This window comes from Bombus vosnesenskii, unplaced genomic scaffold (genome assembly GCF_011952255.1).
Source record: "Bombus vosnesenskii isolate JDL3184/JDL3185 unplaced genomic scaffold, Bvos_JDL3184-5_v1.1 scf7180000013306, whole genome shotgun sequence".
Taxonomy (NCBI): Eukaryota; Metazoa; Arthropoda; class Insecta; order Hymenoptera; family Apidae; genus Bombus; species Bombus vosnesenskii.
Genome location: NW_022882955.1, coordinates 76530 through 89965, shown reverse-complemented (window position 1 = coordinate 89965; position 13436 = coordinate 76530). Strand labels below are relative to the sequence as shown.

The 13436-nt window shown below is 37.7% G+C and overlaps 1 protein-coding gene across 4 annotated transcripts in view; it reads right to left on the bottom strand.

The window, feature by feature from the left end:
• The window catches only part of LOC117234670 (angiogenic factor with G patch and FHA domains 1), a 77612-nt gene that overhangs the window by 50556 nt on the left and 13620 nt on the right, over window positions 1-13436 (bottom strand). For 3 of the 4 annotated variants that reach the window (XM_033496107.1, XM_033496106.1, XM_033496108.1), the window contains exon 9: window positions 998-1280. In XM_033496107.1, the coding sequence (XP_033351998.1) occupies window positions 1131-1280 (150 nt within the window). In that variant the 3' untranslated portion in view covers window positions 998-1130. Of the gene's footprint in view, window positions 1-997; window positions 1281-13436 lie in introns of those variants that run through there. The other variant, XR_004493559.1, reaches the window with a different exon arrangement.

Genomic DNA, 13436 nt, shown 5'->3' with positions numbered 1-13436 from the left:
CCGTGAAGTTTGCTTTATAAATATCGCCGGTGCACCGGAGTGTCCAGAGAAACGAACCGTGTCTTGGATGAAATGAACGGTCTAAGACTCTCTTTGCTTCAATTGCAACGAATCCGTACGCGTTTTCGATGCGAGATGCAATTATTTCCTCTGTTCCCCATCGTTTCCATCGTTACTTTTCATGGTGATATTAGCAGCTTAATGATGGTAAAAAATAGGACCGTTGTGTGATTGACGGAAACTTTGAATCGTTAAAATTGTTCATACAGTGGCTTACGAAAGTATTCGGATACTTAGCATAGAAATTTTTTTAGAACAGATATATTATGTATCGTATACGAAACTCTTTGAAATTTCCTTATCGTTGTAACGAGATTTCCAGTTTCAATGTAATAAAACTGAAGCGGTGATTGCACAATTGCATGAATAAAAATTGTTCGTGAAAAGAAAAAGGGTGGATTCAGATACGGGAATATAAGATACATGTAGCTATCGTATTTGTTGCAAAAAGAGAAGAATAAGGAGTATCATGAAAAAGTAAATTAGGATAGAGGATTAGAAGATATGAAATAATAAGTATGTCGTCTAATTAGAAAGATATAATAATAACGGAGCGGATATCAATAAATAGAAAAACCAATACAATTGATAATTCTTGTTATATATATTAATCCTTAAATTGAGATCATTTTCTCATATTCTAACAGGAACATGACAATTTTTAATAATATTTCAATAACCACTAACTCATAACACACGCAAACATATTAGGAGATATATTCTTTATTACAAAAATATTTGTAATTCATACTAGAGAAAAATTATAAATCGATGTATGAGAAATTCATATGTAACATTAACAACTTAACATATTCTTATTTATACTTTACACTTTTGTTTCTATTTTCCACTCGATTTTCTATTTTTGTTTCTATTTTTGTTTCTATGTATATACGATTCAAAAATCGTCTAGCAATGAGCGTTAGAATTTTTCGGAATTCCGTGTTTCACATGACGGTGATGAGAATTTTTACGGTCGAACGTAATTGTCTTCGCTTACCGTGACAGACGATGAAAAAGCGCGTGCAATGCAAATCAAGCGTTTTTCCCGACAAACGTTCACGGTGCAATTATTTCGCATGGTCGGTTATTTCTTTGTAACGTTGCTGGGTCTTTCGCCACAGCGCCTGCTTCTTTTCCGTCGTAGAATCTAGCTCGATTGTAGGAAATTCGCTGGTCGCGCCGAGACCGGTTTTGCTCGGATTATTCGTCAAAGGTACCTGCAAGCAAACAACATAAATGAATACGAGATAAGCAGATAATTGTTCCCACATAATGTTTCATACGCTGTTTTACATAAATGCGTTTTTATTTTTTTCTTCTTCCTTATCCTATCGTTTAATTATAGCAAGCGGACGTTACGGTTGGATACTATAGATTATTTACCGTAGTTTAACTGTAGTTGCTGGCTATTTTTTTAATATTAAAGATACAAGGACAGCCTCTATGTGATGCAAAATATCACCACGTTCATTGAATTTCCGTCTACGATATGTGTATCATAAAATGTTTAGAAAGAAAGTAAAATTTAATCAAACCATAGAGGTTAATTCTACTACTTATTTAAGTACCAAACACAACTGACTATTTACTTAATTGTAGATTGTTTGCTATGCTTTATTCGCGTCATCTCTGTAGTATAAATGTAAAGAAGAAACGAGATCGAAGAACGGAGAAACGAAAGATTATTCAGCGACGGGTGTTATCGAGGGAAGGGTTATTTTAAGTTTCGAGTCGCAACCACTGGGCAGAATACCCTCTCTTGACGCGTATTTAGGGCAAGTGGCCTCCCCCGTCTGGCTTGTAAATGAGGCCCTATCTAGCTTCGTCGACACTTGACTTACTTGGTTGAAAGGAAAAGAGACGAAAATGAAAGAATGGAAAGAGCGTAGAAAGAAAATACGACGAAAGGATTTCAGCACGAAAACAAAGTCCGATCTGGCTGAAGATAAAAATATCTAAGAAAAGTGCCTCAAAGCCGGAGACGAATGAAATGATAATAAAATTGAAAAATAAGACCAGAGAAAGACGATAAAAGTATCAGAGGAAAATTTGTCAGTTTGAGATGCAATATAAACAAGAGAGATAAAGATAAATTTGCTATATATACAGTTTCATTAAAAGGAGCATCTATCGCCTTTCTAGTCGGGACAAACATTTTCATACATTTTTCTGAGAAATAAAATTTTATTTTCTTACAGTAGTCACTAGCTCTAAATGCTTCGAATTATTAATTGAGAATATACATAGATAAAATTTTAGATAGAAAGTGGGACATGTTAAATTTCTTACGATGGTTCAGAATGGTTGGTATTCGAAATGGAAACTGATCTGATGAAACAGACATAATAAGAATTTTTGTATAATTGTATTGAATTTATGATTTCTATTTATACAGCGACTATATAAGCGAATCAAGGAGTAATAATTAAAAATCGCTAAAGGGAAAGGTTTAGTAGAACGATGGGAATTGAATTTATCTTATTAAATATTAACCACTAGAAATTACAAGGAATTTCGGAGTCGTTTCACAGAAAGTCAAGCGCCTCGAAAAATCTCAAGATCCATTTCATAAAGTTTCTTTGCCTACTCGCTGTAACTTAAAAGAACCTCGTTTATAAGTTTGAAGCAGCTGCAAAATGCAATACAGACGAATGGTTTTTAGGCTTTAACAGAGTCGAGTGTTCTTACTTTCGCCTACGTGGAATTCACCAAGTCGCAGAAATAACTCATTAAAGAAACGGTAAACTAAGGTATAGTGAAATATAATAATTAACACGGCTTTGATTAATACTCAGTCGCTGTATTGATTTTTACGATTTTCTTACCGCAAAAATACCGCTTTAATTACTGATCAATTTTTTCAAAGCATACATTGAATTAATTTCCAATCGGTGTAAAATTAGACTTACGTAAACGTAATACATAAGAAAAAACTTGTAACCAACTCTTCAAAATCGTTAATTACAACATGATACAGAAATTTCTTAGGTGATTAAACTTTCCAAGAAAATAAAAGCGCCATTCAGATTCTCCAACTGTAGTTCACCGATCATCAAGGAAGAGCATCAAAGGGGTTGCACGGTGTTCCCTGCGAGTCGTAATTATTTTTAGTTGCAATTATCTTTATAGACTATTTCACCACCAAGATTTTTAGCAGTTACTTATTTACTACTCTACTAATAGATATGCAACATCGATCTTATATAAAAGGGAATAGGACTGTGAATCCTCGCTCTATCGAAACCTCAACGCATCATCCTGTTCCCCAGCTATTTATACAGAAAACATTCTAAAAATATTTAATTCACACGATCTCTTTCCCAAACTATTAAAAATATCACATTCTTGCGGTACTTTAGCCAACATTTAACAACAAGAATTTCTACTATGGAAATTTTCTGCTTGTACCATTCTCGCCAACGTGTCTCGTACTCGATTCCTCGAAGGAAGCAAGAAAAGGACGAAGATGGTAGTAGAAATTCGCGAAAAGGAGGTATACAGGGAGGATCGTCGGAGGAAAGACGAGAACGGATCATGATCGAGCGACAGACGCGTTATCGTGCGCGTAAAATGAGCGCTCGTTACTCGATTGACGAGCTCGCGAGACGTTCAGGAGCAAAACGGCTCGACTCGAGTTTCGCTTTCTCGCTCGACGATGATGGCGATGATGCATCCGTCTGGCCTGTCTAGACCACTTATATATATTATAACTGGCGCTCGCTCGTCCGTTCTCTCCTCTCGCTGCTCGCAAAAGACGAACACCACGACGACCTTTCCTCTTTCGTCTCCATCTCTTTTCATCCCTCCTCCGTCATAGCCAATGGAACCATCGCGAATATATATTTTACCTGATTTATGTCACGAAGATGATTAATCTCCCCGGCCCGAAATGTTATCTCGGAACGGAATTAGTTTTTCTGTTGGCTCATCGTTGAGTCATCGCCTGGTGAATTTTGAACGGTTACCTAACCTTTATGTAACGCCGCGTCGCGTGCCTTTTATTACTCTCGATAGACGAGTCCACCTGCTATAATCTTGCACCATTAGTTTCCGTTCTTTTGCTCACTTTCAAGATCGGCCGAATTTTTATGTAATTTAGGTAATTTATTTGCTAATTTCTTGGAACTTCGTAAGATCGTAGAAACTAGGCGAATGAAGAAATAACGATGATAAGAATATTAAGTAGATCAATGAGATTTTCTTTTATAATTACGATGTTAGAAGGCAAAATTCGTTGATACAACCTGACTGAAAAAAAATTGTGAATATTATGTTAACGCAACGTTGGTTCTGAATGAATTAATGAAGCATTTGCTTTTGTAGCGGACAGGTACGACAAGATTTAATTGGCGATAATTAAACCGCAACTGGACCGAGGATAATTATTCATATCATACTACCTATTAAAAGTACACCTATCAATGGAATTTTTACATATGGATAATTTAAACGTTTTCATAGAATTTTAATCAATCTCGTATGTGCAACCCCTTAGAGTTATATAAATTTTAGAAAATGTGTCAATATAAAACGTTCAAAATAAGAGGAGAGTAGTTACTATGGACGAAAACAGAGAAAGAAAAAGTCTCTAATTGTGTTGAGCAGTAAATGTTTATAAAATTATATTAAAATTTACATCCTTAAAAACCTTTTGTTTTTCTCTATTTATTATAAAACTTGAACATACAAAATCTAACTAGGATATACTACAGAAATAGTTAAGGGTCAACAAATGTATCACATTATCTTTCTGTCTTATTAAATATTTTTATTACGATTAAGTATCTCGCTATCTTTTCTTACTAAAAAGAAAGTAGAACTTTGAATGTTATTAATTCCTTACTGATCTCGTTGCAAGATGACAAGATGCCACACGAGCAATCGTCTCGATTCGATCTTTTAAAGAAGAGACAGTATAATACGTGGGCCATCGATCGTTCAAGTCTAAACTTATCACAGCTGCTCACGATGAACAGATGGACGAGACAATGATACCCGGATTACTTATTAAAAATGGATTAAAAATGTCTGTTGGACGATGGAACAGCGCGACCGTTTTCTTATGTACGATGCAGACAGACATAAATCGATGGCTGAACGGAGAAGCGGCTCGTAATATAAGCTATAGACAGCCAAGTGAACCGAACAATGTTCGATCATTGAATTATTTCCATCGAGTCCGATCGATCGTTGCTCTAATGTCGCGACCCAGATATCATACTTACTTTATGAGAAAACTCTTTGTTTTATCTGTGTGAATCATTGCTTTAGCCAGGTCTTGACGACACCAGCCGTGAGATTCGAAATAATTCAACCAATCCCAATCGAATAATAATTAAATATTAATTAGAAACGTATCTTTCAACTACTTTAAATTTTCTACGGATTTCATGATTTTAAATCTTTATATTGCGTAATTGATTTCTGTAACTATTCTTGAGATGCTTCAATTTTTATAGGAAAAAGAAACTTTTTAATCTGTAACTTTTTTTTAACTTTTTTAAATTCTAAATTTTTTATAATTTTTTATGTTACAAATAGTATAATTTGTTTTGACAATTCGTCAGTAGCTCTGTTCAAATATATGCAACAGAAAGATGATCTTATCCGAGGTTTCGGTGTTAGCTATGGAAATATATATATAATAGTAGTCTGGTCTAAAAAGAGCTGTAAAGTAGACAATAAAGCATGGAACTCCTGGCAACGAAACGCGAAAACTGATGCGCGGAGACAAAGCGGGAACTAAAAGGGTGGAAAATAGGGAAATAGGCCAAGCTGGCTAGATGAATGACACAGGCGAGCGGAGGCAATGTACCGTGATTTCCTATTAGACGATGCAAACTCGTCGCCGCGTCGATGATGTTCACGCCTGTTACCCATTTTTCCTACCCACGCGTTTTCCTTCCGCAATCTTATTCAATTCCTATTCTATTACAGATAACAGCTTCTATTACGATATCTAGCACTGATGAAGCTTTTAAAAATGCTCTCTCAAATCCACAGTATATCGACGTACGAAATGATCGTAACATTTAATAAATATCGATCATCGTAGGAAAAGATGAAAAACAGGCAGTTAGAAAGTATTAATTACATTTCCATATCTATTTTATATTCTACACAAAATTTAGCGCTTTAACAACAAAAAAAAAATAAAACCTTTCTCCCATCTCTCAAACATGGCATTTCACCGATGCGATCCAAATGCCCGAAAGTAAATTTCATTCCCGAGCGAGCAAATTCGATCGCGCAAGATCACGCCGATGACCAGGGCTGTTTCCGCTGGTTTCCGTGTCGCCGAGGAAGTCAGGCCACCAGCGCAGCGGTGCAATACACGACCGGCGCCGACGATTTCCAACGAGAGAAAGGAGACATCTCGGCCGGAATCGACGCAGCGTGGTGCATATGCACCTTTGAACTTCCAGGCCACCCGGTTCGGGACGAGGAGGAAGCAAAATTGCGAGGCTAGAAACACAGAGAGAAAGAGAGAGAGAGAAAGCGAGAAAGCGAGAAAGCGCCAGACACCGACAACAGTCGGTCGTTCGTTCATTCGTTGCCAGTTGGGAGAGGCATCCACAGATAAAACGGTGCCGCTAGTACAATAACATATTGAGAATTCGCGGGTTCGCCGGCAGTAGGTGGTAGGGTGCCAGACGGTCTGTGCCAGTTCGAAAGTTTGTCCCGGTTTGCCCGTCTGGCATGCCGGGAAGCGAGACGCGGACACACGTGCACCAAGCACCTTGACAGGTTGAATATGGGCTCTCCGGAGCGCGGAGACAGCATATTGGGTTCGAAACTTTGCTCGTTTACAACGTCGCCACTATGTCTGCCAGAGGCGTCGACGATGGAATTGGTGGTGGTGGAGGCGACGCTCTGTGTTACCTGTAGAAATAAATGTCGCGACTCGCACTCTCTCTATCTCTTCGCGCTTTTCCTTCGGTGGCTTTCACAGGATGTCGCTTTTCTTTCTCTACTACAAAGTCTATTTCTCTGACACGCAGCTGTCGAAGCAAAGATTGAATGAACGACATGCCAGCGCGATTCGATCTAGGGAACGATGCTGTGATTACGTCGTTCTTTTCGGAAATTGCTTTGGGAAAATAGATGGTAAAAAGACGAAGATGGTCGAAAGTTATTTGGGGAATGGTAATTTGAAGAATCATTTTGTGTCTTTTGTCGAGTCTCTTGAAGTTTCGGGTATTTCGTTTCTAATTGCTGAGCCACAAGCAGATTATTAACGTATGTGCATTTAATCCATTAAACACCAATGTTCGAAGATGCTCAAAAATTTGTATATCATAAAAATTCGCGATATAAAGTCGTATAATTGGTACAGGCTTAGAATGTTCAATAAGAAAAGAACAATTATTTCAAATTATTTTCATATTAGCAAAGATTTAAACAGCTATGTACTTAGACCGTCAGTGAAACAGTTTTACAAGAGAAAAATAAAGATAGAATAAAAGCGAATAATTCACATCAAAATAAAAACACATAAATACCACAATAGAGCTTCTACGACTAAATCGTTACATTTCTTTATCGTTATTACCAAAACATCGCTTTACCAAAATTATTTTCTGTAGAATAATTCGAAGAGGAGCGCTCTGCCTACAAAAGAAATAAGAGAACATTCTCCTCCTCTCTAGTAGATCAAATTAAAAGCAACGGTGATCGTGAAGCGTGCACTGAAATAACTTAAAGCAGCAAGAGCGGAAGCCCTGTACTCGGAAAATGTGGGCCAATTACTTTCGGTCAACGTTTCCCCTGGTAAATACTCGAAAGCAAGTCCAAAATGAAACTGCAGGAACTCTACGAATCCTCCACTCTTGGAGGAACGTTCTTGCGCAGCCATCGGAGCCAACGATCTCTTAGTCGCTGAGCCGCGGCATGTTTGCACAGAATTAATTAGTGTTTGGTCGTCTATAGACTCTGGACTTGCTAGACTAAACTAGATAAACTAAGGCGCAGGTACCTTCATCCTCGTCACCATCACCACTTCCCGTCGCGCTTCTACCTCTATGTATACGTGTGAATTTGCGTAAAACATACACCGATGCAGGCCTCTGAATCAAGACTCATTTAAATGATAGAATTATTCCACAATTCTTTTGCGATAAACGATCATCCAGTTACAATTTTAAACGATTGTAATTTGTTTTATAAATTCGCAATGAAATGCTAAATTGCCTTATCCCCCTAGATTTCTCATCGTTAATTAACTACGATTACCTAACTTGATTAGATTATTATACGGTAACCTAAATTAACTAATATAATTTTATGCGCGTTACATTAGTTAACCAATATTATTACGTATATGAATAAAATGTTTAATTACAATACGAATACCAAAGTAAAAATGTTAGGAATGCGATATAGTATGACTTTTTAAAATATTTGAACAAAATTATTTAATTTAATCCATCTTACGGATCGCTTTATACGATTTAAACTAGCAATTCTTATACTACATAAGTTTAACACAGAGGGATATACATAAAAAATGTTAAACTAGACAATTAATGTCATAGAACAAACGACCAGACGGAGCTTTCGTTCGTGAAACGAGGCAACAGATCGTTGCCAGTCGCTTGTTCATTCATATGTCTCGTTCGCAGAATGCATACACATGCATGTGCATCCGTCCTAGACAAGCATATAGACAAATGGGCAGACGTAGTCTTACATGCGGCATTCAGACGCTTGTATACATACACTTTGACGGCTTTATGGAGAGCAGACAGACACAGAGATGCCGCACATCCTGACCAAACTCGACACGATGTTACTGCAATGTCCTGCCTTATTACCTTTTTATTCTCTTTCCTTCCGTCTCTCCTTCGTATTCCTCATTACTCTTCCTTTTTTCTTGTACACTCTACATCCGTTATCTATTCTGTTACGTTGCACTCTTTGCTTATCTTCTTTTTTTTACTTATTTTACTTCTTCTTTCTATTATATTATGAAGATAGAACAAGGCAAAAAAGGTGCAGAGGAATTTAATGTAAAAGAAACTTTTTAATGGAACGCTATTAATTATATTTAGTTCAGAAAAATGATTTTTAGTTAATCTTAATAAGTCATTGTCGGTCTAAAATATTTATAGAAGGACTGAAATATGTCTGCTTTATCATTTCTTGCGAATACGAAATTAAACATAGAGGTACGTATATTTGGAATTTTTTAATTATTATTATTAGTTCATAAATATATTTGTACCTTATATTTGCTTTATTCTTGCCTTTCTTCGATTTTTATGATGGCAGACTTATACTTCAGACAATGAGTCTAGTTTAATTCATACCAGTTACGCAGTAGATCCAGACGACAGTGGTCAGACAATTTTCTACTATTGCGTTTCCTTCTTTATTTATGTCTTCCTCTTCGTTCTCGTAGAATTTCATTCATGAATTATGGAACTACCTATTACCTCCAATACATCTCCTAACACCACTAAATCTAAAATATAATTTCCCTTCTTCTTTATTCTACTTAAAGTAATTACAAAAGGAACTTATACACACCCTTGCTTCTCTATGAAGCTTCTTTTTCTTGTTTCAGTGTTTTCATTAAGTCGACATTTCATAGTATCAAATTTTGGTGATCATATGAAAGAACTATTAGATAATACGAAATTTACTACAATTGAATTTAATATCTAATTAACTACTGCATAAATACAATAATAAACACAATGGTATACAAATACTTCTTGTGACCATCGAACACCATTTCTTAACTTAAATTCCTGAAATTCCTGATAACTGAATTTAAATTCCTCAATTGCAATAATATAATCAATAACAATTAGCAGTGCAACAAAATTTGTATCAGATTGCTAGACACAGAACTCGAAAAACATCCCTTCGCTTCTTTTCTCCCTCGATCTAAACATTCAATCACATCTTTATTCCGTCCAGCCCAATTCCCTTTATCTCTTCACCTTGTATCAATTCACCCCCTTTCCACCCTATGTTCTTTTTCTTTTTTTCTTTCAGCCACTCTTCGACTACTTTATCAATCAATTCCAGGCTCGTTTAATGCGTACACGTCGATGAATCGTCGAGGCGACGTACAGACAGGCGGGCAGACGTAGTCTTACATGCGGTCCGCTTGCACATGCACGCTTTGGCGGCTTTATGGAGAGCAGACACAGAGGAGAGGCCGCACGTCCTGACCGCGCGCGAGCATGGTCGCGCGATAATCCTGTGATGGATGTCCCTAGGTAGTCGGTAAGCCCTGCCAGCCAAGCTGCTCGCCACGTCGGTGTGTTTACCCAGACGGAAGCCGTCTGGCGGCGATAGGAGGACCGACCTATCGCGTGCGGTGTGTGCGGGCGATACGTCGCTTCTACTTCGACTACCACTAGGATATGCACCTCCGACGAGACGGCGTTTCAACAACGTATCTAGCCAGCGAATAATCGCGGCGGCGGCAGACCTCGCACCGAGAGCGGGGGCAGCTCCTTTTTTTCCGATCCTCCGATCTGATTGATCGCGACGATCACCCGCGCGATGGAAAGCACCGACGGGTACACGTCGTTTAACGTCACCCCTTCTGGGAGGTGGATACGTTGACGGCAAGCTAATTTGTGGAGATGTTCTTCGGCGAAGAAAACGGATGCATGATGGGTATTAGGCATGGTGTGGTTCAGGTTGCTTGTTGATATAAAAGATGCGAGATAACAGTAATGTCGGGAAAATCCGCCATTTAACTTGTGTGGTCGATTGGAGAATGTACACGACATTTAAGTCTATGTGAATTTATTCTTGATAGGATGGAAGTTGTAAGTGTATAGAAGAAGATATGAGTGAGTAGTAGTTAAATTATTTATAATAGCAATGGTTCTATTTAATAAAAATTTGATATAGTATGTAATAAATAATATACGTTGGTATAATTCGACATAATTTCTAACTTTACACGTTACCATTCATTATCGAATATTCATTAAAGGTTATGACATTTGTTATTTCAGTGTTTTCGTTTGAAAATAGAATCATCTGTGCATTTCATATAGCTACGGAAGCTCGTTAAACCTATTGCATGTTGCATGTGCAGTGGATGCTCATATCCGCGATGTAATGGGACCACGTCTGATCCGGATGAACGGAAATCCGGATAAACCGCGCATTTCCCATCTACTAATTTGTATCCACTACAAATACCATTTCAAATATATTTCTTACTCATTCACCAAAAAAGAAAAAACGAAAGGAGAAATAATCTACCACCAATAAGGCTTAATCCTCCGATTAATCTATCGAATACACCCTCAACGTTTAGTTGATACACCGCGGGAAAGAACGCGAATTAAATAACATTCTGTTTAGTGGCCAATCGAGCCTCGGTCAAAGCGCTTAAGCGGCCGCTAATAAAACGCACTCTTTAATTGCTTTCAGCAAACGTCGCAACGTTTAATCATTTGATCAATTATTTCATCAAAAGGAGCCAAAGGAACTTCCGATCGTACGCAATAATTATGTTCTTTCTGGGCTGTCTGGTTGCGTCCCGTTCCACGGGATTCACCGAGAACGGTCGGTTTGCGCTCGTCGATACGAGTCAGAGCCGGCTGCTGCTGGTTGTAATTAATAGATCTCTCGTTGTACATATTTGTATGTCGGGCCTGGTCGATTGTTCGGACAATGTACGCCTGTGTGTCGGCGGCATGGACGCACACCTCGTCTAGACCGATCGACCGCTTCTGGCTGCCGGATTCCTAGTCTGGCTAACGTTACGGACAGCCGACATACGGACGTATTACCGTCGCGTATACACGTATACACGTATACACGTAGACACGTGGATGTACACACAGTTGGACAGACTGTTAAACTGACGACGTGGTTATGCGCGCACGTGTGCGGCCCTCCTGTGTGCACAGCATTATGCGCTCGCGTCCGGTTCCTCCTGGCTGAGCTCCGGTTAATTTCGTTCCGTCTCTACGTGTCTCCCTGGGGTATCGTGCTCCATGGCCGGATCCGTTCTCGGACTCTGCCACGGTCAACTCGCCTATTACTCGCTTTTTACCGTCACATTTTTCGCTAATCTCCGGCAGCTCACGGTTTTTATCCTGACTGCATACTACTCCTCGAACTACTCGACTTCTTCCTTCACGAATCGTCATCCAATGGATTCTTGCCAAAGAATCGTTTCGAACAACGATTTTTGACCGACTTTGATTAATCATTCTGTTATTCAGATAGAGTAGATTCTATAGTTTGATCCTTGATACATAATGTATGTTTGTATTATATATTGTAAGTAGAATAAACCTTAATTGGTATCGTTGGCTCGTAGATGATACACAAATTTGGGTTATATCGGTCAATTTTAGAATATTCTATTTTAATTTATATATCTATATCTCATATAATAGAAACTGAGTGAATTTTATTTATCATCAGACCTATGACATAACTATTTGCTTAAAATTTATTGTTTCATGATCTATCAACATATTTATATATAATTATGCACAATTATGGGAAAATATTTAATAAAAATATTGAAATTTAGTATATTCTGTGACGGAAACATGATCAATGTTTTATTCTTGCTACGTTAGGTTACTTTCGTTCTGCAACGGAAATACGTTGAACTACACGGCATAATCCATTCACAGAACGTAATGAATGTTTCATTCGACAGTATCGTTCCAGTACTCCGATTAAAATATTTGCAACGTGAGAATATTGCATTATAACGCGATACGATCCCCTTCATTTCACAAGCACTTAGGGCTGCATTGCGTTCACGTACCGAGCACAGATTCGATGCACGTCTAGATGGAAAACTCCTTTCTGATATCTGCTGTGAATTCAAATAAGTACAATAACCAGGAAATGTTTAAGTTATACAAATCATACGCGAAATAGTTAAATTAGGCTATAAATCTTCTAGTATATTTAATTCTCGATTGAAAAGATTCTATATACTTGAAAACAGTCGAAAATATAATACAGGACCAGCCATAAATATTAGGACAGTTACTGGTTACCTGTCCAGTATACAGAATATACAGTCGGATATACATAGTAAATTTATTAATAACACGATATTAAGCAAACAACTCCATTTTTATATATGCAATTTTGAAATGTAAGATAAATAATAAAATCTATGAAATACTCGAATAAACATTTTCCATACAACATCATCGAACTAATCAGACAACCACGATCTACTTAATTTCACAATTCTAACTGAACAACGCTGAGAATGCCACTAGAATCCTGGCGGAAAGCCGAAAGCGTAAAAAGTATAAGACCATGAAAAATCACGAAAGCGAGAACAAAACAAAAGCTAATAAAACGTCGGACCATTTGCGCGGACTCGCGAGCAATCGAATATGCGGGTATCTGTCAGA